The 2,639-nt window shown below is 36.9% G+C and overlaps 1 protein-coding gene across 1 annotated transcript; it reads right to left on the reverse strand.

Annotated features, from left to right (window-relative positions):
• Positions 1 to 11: 11 nt before the first annotated feature.
• Positions 12 to 2,601, reverse strand: LOC124895722 (importin-5-like; the record flags this gene model as incomplete). Its single annotated transcript, XM_047406152.1, has 9 exons — positions 2,476 to 2,601; positions 1,766 to 1,904; positions 1,595 to 1,664; positions 1,378 to 1,502; positions 1,215 to 1,271; positions 563 to 748; positions 369 to 461; positions 191 to 276; positions 12 to 119 (listed from the first exon to the last, which is right to left on the reverse strand). Coding segments are annotated over exons 1-9 (947 nt in total), but the record flags the coding sequence as incomplete, so codon positions are not given.
• Between the last annotated feature and the right edge of the window lie 38 nt (positions 2,602 to 2,639).

Consider the following 2,639-nt stretch of genomic DNA (forward strand, 5'->3'; position numbering starts at 1 on the left):
GAAATTTTAACGTGACTGAAAATTGTGCCGACTTCCAAGAATGCACGCAAACCTTTCTAACACATGGATTTTCGTCGTTGCTCCAGTTCAAAAGAAAAGGGAGATATGTGTCAAAGTACCTAGTTTTTGACAGAAAGTAACTATCAGAACTGTGACTTTATTTAAGAAAAACTCATAAAGACATTCCCACTTTAGAGCTGCTTCACCACAATGCCCCACGAGATGATCAAATACATAAATACATGTATTTCTTTCTTCCGTTGTTTTATCCTCGCCCTTCAAGCAGTGAGGAAAAGAACTATTAGAAACATAAGATGCAAGAAACCTAGGTTGTTAAGATTGAGTCGGTTACTGGAGCTGAAACTCACCGTCATAGGCATTATATATGATGAAAGCTCATCAAGAAAAGGCAAGAAAGCAGCCTTGAATGTCTTGATTAATATCGCCACTAGGTAACCAATCTGATAGCAAATTGCTTATGTTATCAAAGTGAAAGGTTTTATAAAGACAACATGGTCTTATCAAACATTTTATAAAGACAACATGGTCTTATCAAACATACATTTTTGAAGACTTCTACTTCTTGCTTTCTTTCATCCCTCAGCAATTCAGCTTCCTCGGCATCAAAGTCCTTGGATTTTACTCTCTCTGTGAGTTCTCCTTTTCTACGTGAACTCTCTGCAATGATGTGTTTTATCTCATCAGTGATGCTACGAATCTGATCTTCATTGACAACTTGTCCACAGATCTGAAAGAAGACATAAGAAGTACCATAATAAGTGAAAAAAATGTCCTTCTAACTCAATCCTTACAACCAGTGTTGTTTCTTGCTTTGATGATACGCATGAAACATTTATCAGTCAATCTACTACATGTTAATAATCTGTTTGTCGGTCTTACCTGTTCATGTCAGCTATGTGATTAAGATAAGTTTCAGTCCACGTTTCAATTTTAAAGTATGTGTTTTTTATGAAACCTATAAGTTATGCATACGCGCAGACACACTATGAATCAAGTTAGGAGCTCCTATTTTACTTGATCCCAAAGATATAAGTGATTACTTTCGTCCCAAAGTCTCACAATGTGTAAAGTTTTACACACAATGAATATGATTCTTACGAGTTTGGACAAGTGTCTGCTTATCATTATGGACATAAAAAGGTCAAAGCAGTACACCACCATCTTAGAAACATTGCAAACTTGACATGACATACCTCTAGGCATCTATTCAACTCCTGCAATATAGTTACACATACTTTTGTCTCAGGCTCCTGCACGGAAGAGACGATTAAAGTGTCACATACTCATATTTAGATAAATGGAGCTCAGTCCTATTCCTGACAAAAGAAAAACTGTAAATATTATGTTAAAGACAACCGAAGATAAAGCGTCTCCCATAGCCAAGATTATATGATCAGACAACTGCTTGAAGTAGTCATTTCCACCTTGAGCAGTCCCTTTCACTATTGCCAGTTTAGCAGAAAGCAACAAGGCCGGCATTGCTTAACCACCATAAATTATAACATCTCATTAGAAGCTGGAGAAGTTAAAGGAAAATAAATAAGACAAAATGAAATCAAGAGATTTTTTTTACATTTACAAGCAATTTCCCTGGTACCACGGTGGATGTAGAATTTCAGAAGCGGAACTAGAATTGAAGCAGCCTGTTTCATGATTTAAGCAGTGAATATCACCGGTTAATTTTGAATCCACTTAACATAACATGAGAAAAAAAGTAAACGTGCAAGTGATTATTCGTGATAACCTGGGAAATCCATGGGTAGAAGTCTTCCTCCAACATTTCAGCAAATGAACCGAGGACAGAAACAGCCACAGATTTGCCCCACAGGAGGATCTCTCCTCTGATGCATATTATTTCATCTCGAAGTTTAACTTTGTGTATACTGCACAAAGTATATAAAATCTAGACAACATGTCTGATAGATGTCAAAGCAAAGATCTCTATTGTATACATCTATGTACAAGTGTGCAAGTCAAAGCGAGGAGAACAAGGATAAAGACAGACAATTGCTACAAAACAACATAGATGCTCATTTCAGTCACGGTACCAAAAAGTGCACTCGGAATATGTACAATGGAATGCCAAAGTCAACTGACGGACCACCTATAAAAACATCCTTATTCTATTCTTGTACAGTACCTATGAGATCTGAATAGTCCGCTACTCTATCATATGTTTCAAAAATGAATGCCAGAGTTGTCCGGTAAAGGAACAGTGCGAGGATAAATCACTGATGCTATGAGATTTATCACCACAAAGGGAGCACCTGCTACGTTACTGAATTCCGTTGGAAGACTGAAAGCTCACAGTGTCACATAGTGCCTTTGTTGATTCAGTTGTTTTAACCCAGATTGTATAAAACAGAAATATGAATCCAAATTAAGAAGAAAAGAAAATCTAAATGAACTTCAAAGGTAAAGGAAGAAAGCCACACCTCAACTATAAAAGCTTACCTATCATCTAATTCATCTGACGGAACGGTCTTATCGGGCTCAAGTTGAGAAAATTCAACCGTAGGGGGCATGATTATACTCATGTAAGGAACCAAATCTTTCCCTATGACCTTGCAAATTTTAATCCATGCCTGTGATTATATCAAGAAAAATATTGAGAGGGC

This window comes from Capsicum annuum, unplaced genomic scaffold, assembly GCF_002878395.1.
Source record: "Capsicum annuum cultivar UCD-10X-F1 unplaced genomic scaffold, UCD10Xv1.1 ctg988, whole genome shotgun sequence".
In the NCBI taxonomy this organism is placed as follows: domain Eukaryota; kingdom Viridiplantae; phylum Streptophyta; class Magnoliopsida; order Solanales; family Solanaceae; genus Capsicum; species Capsicum annuum.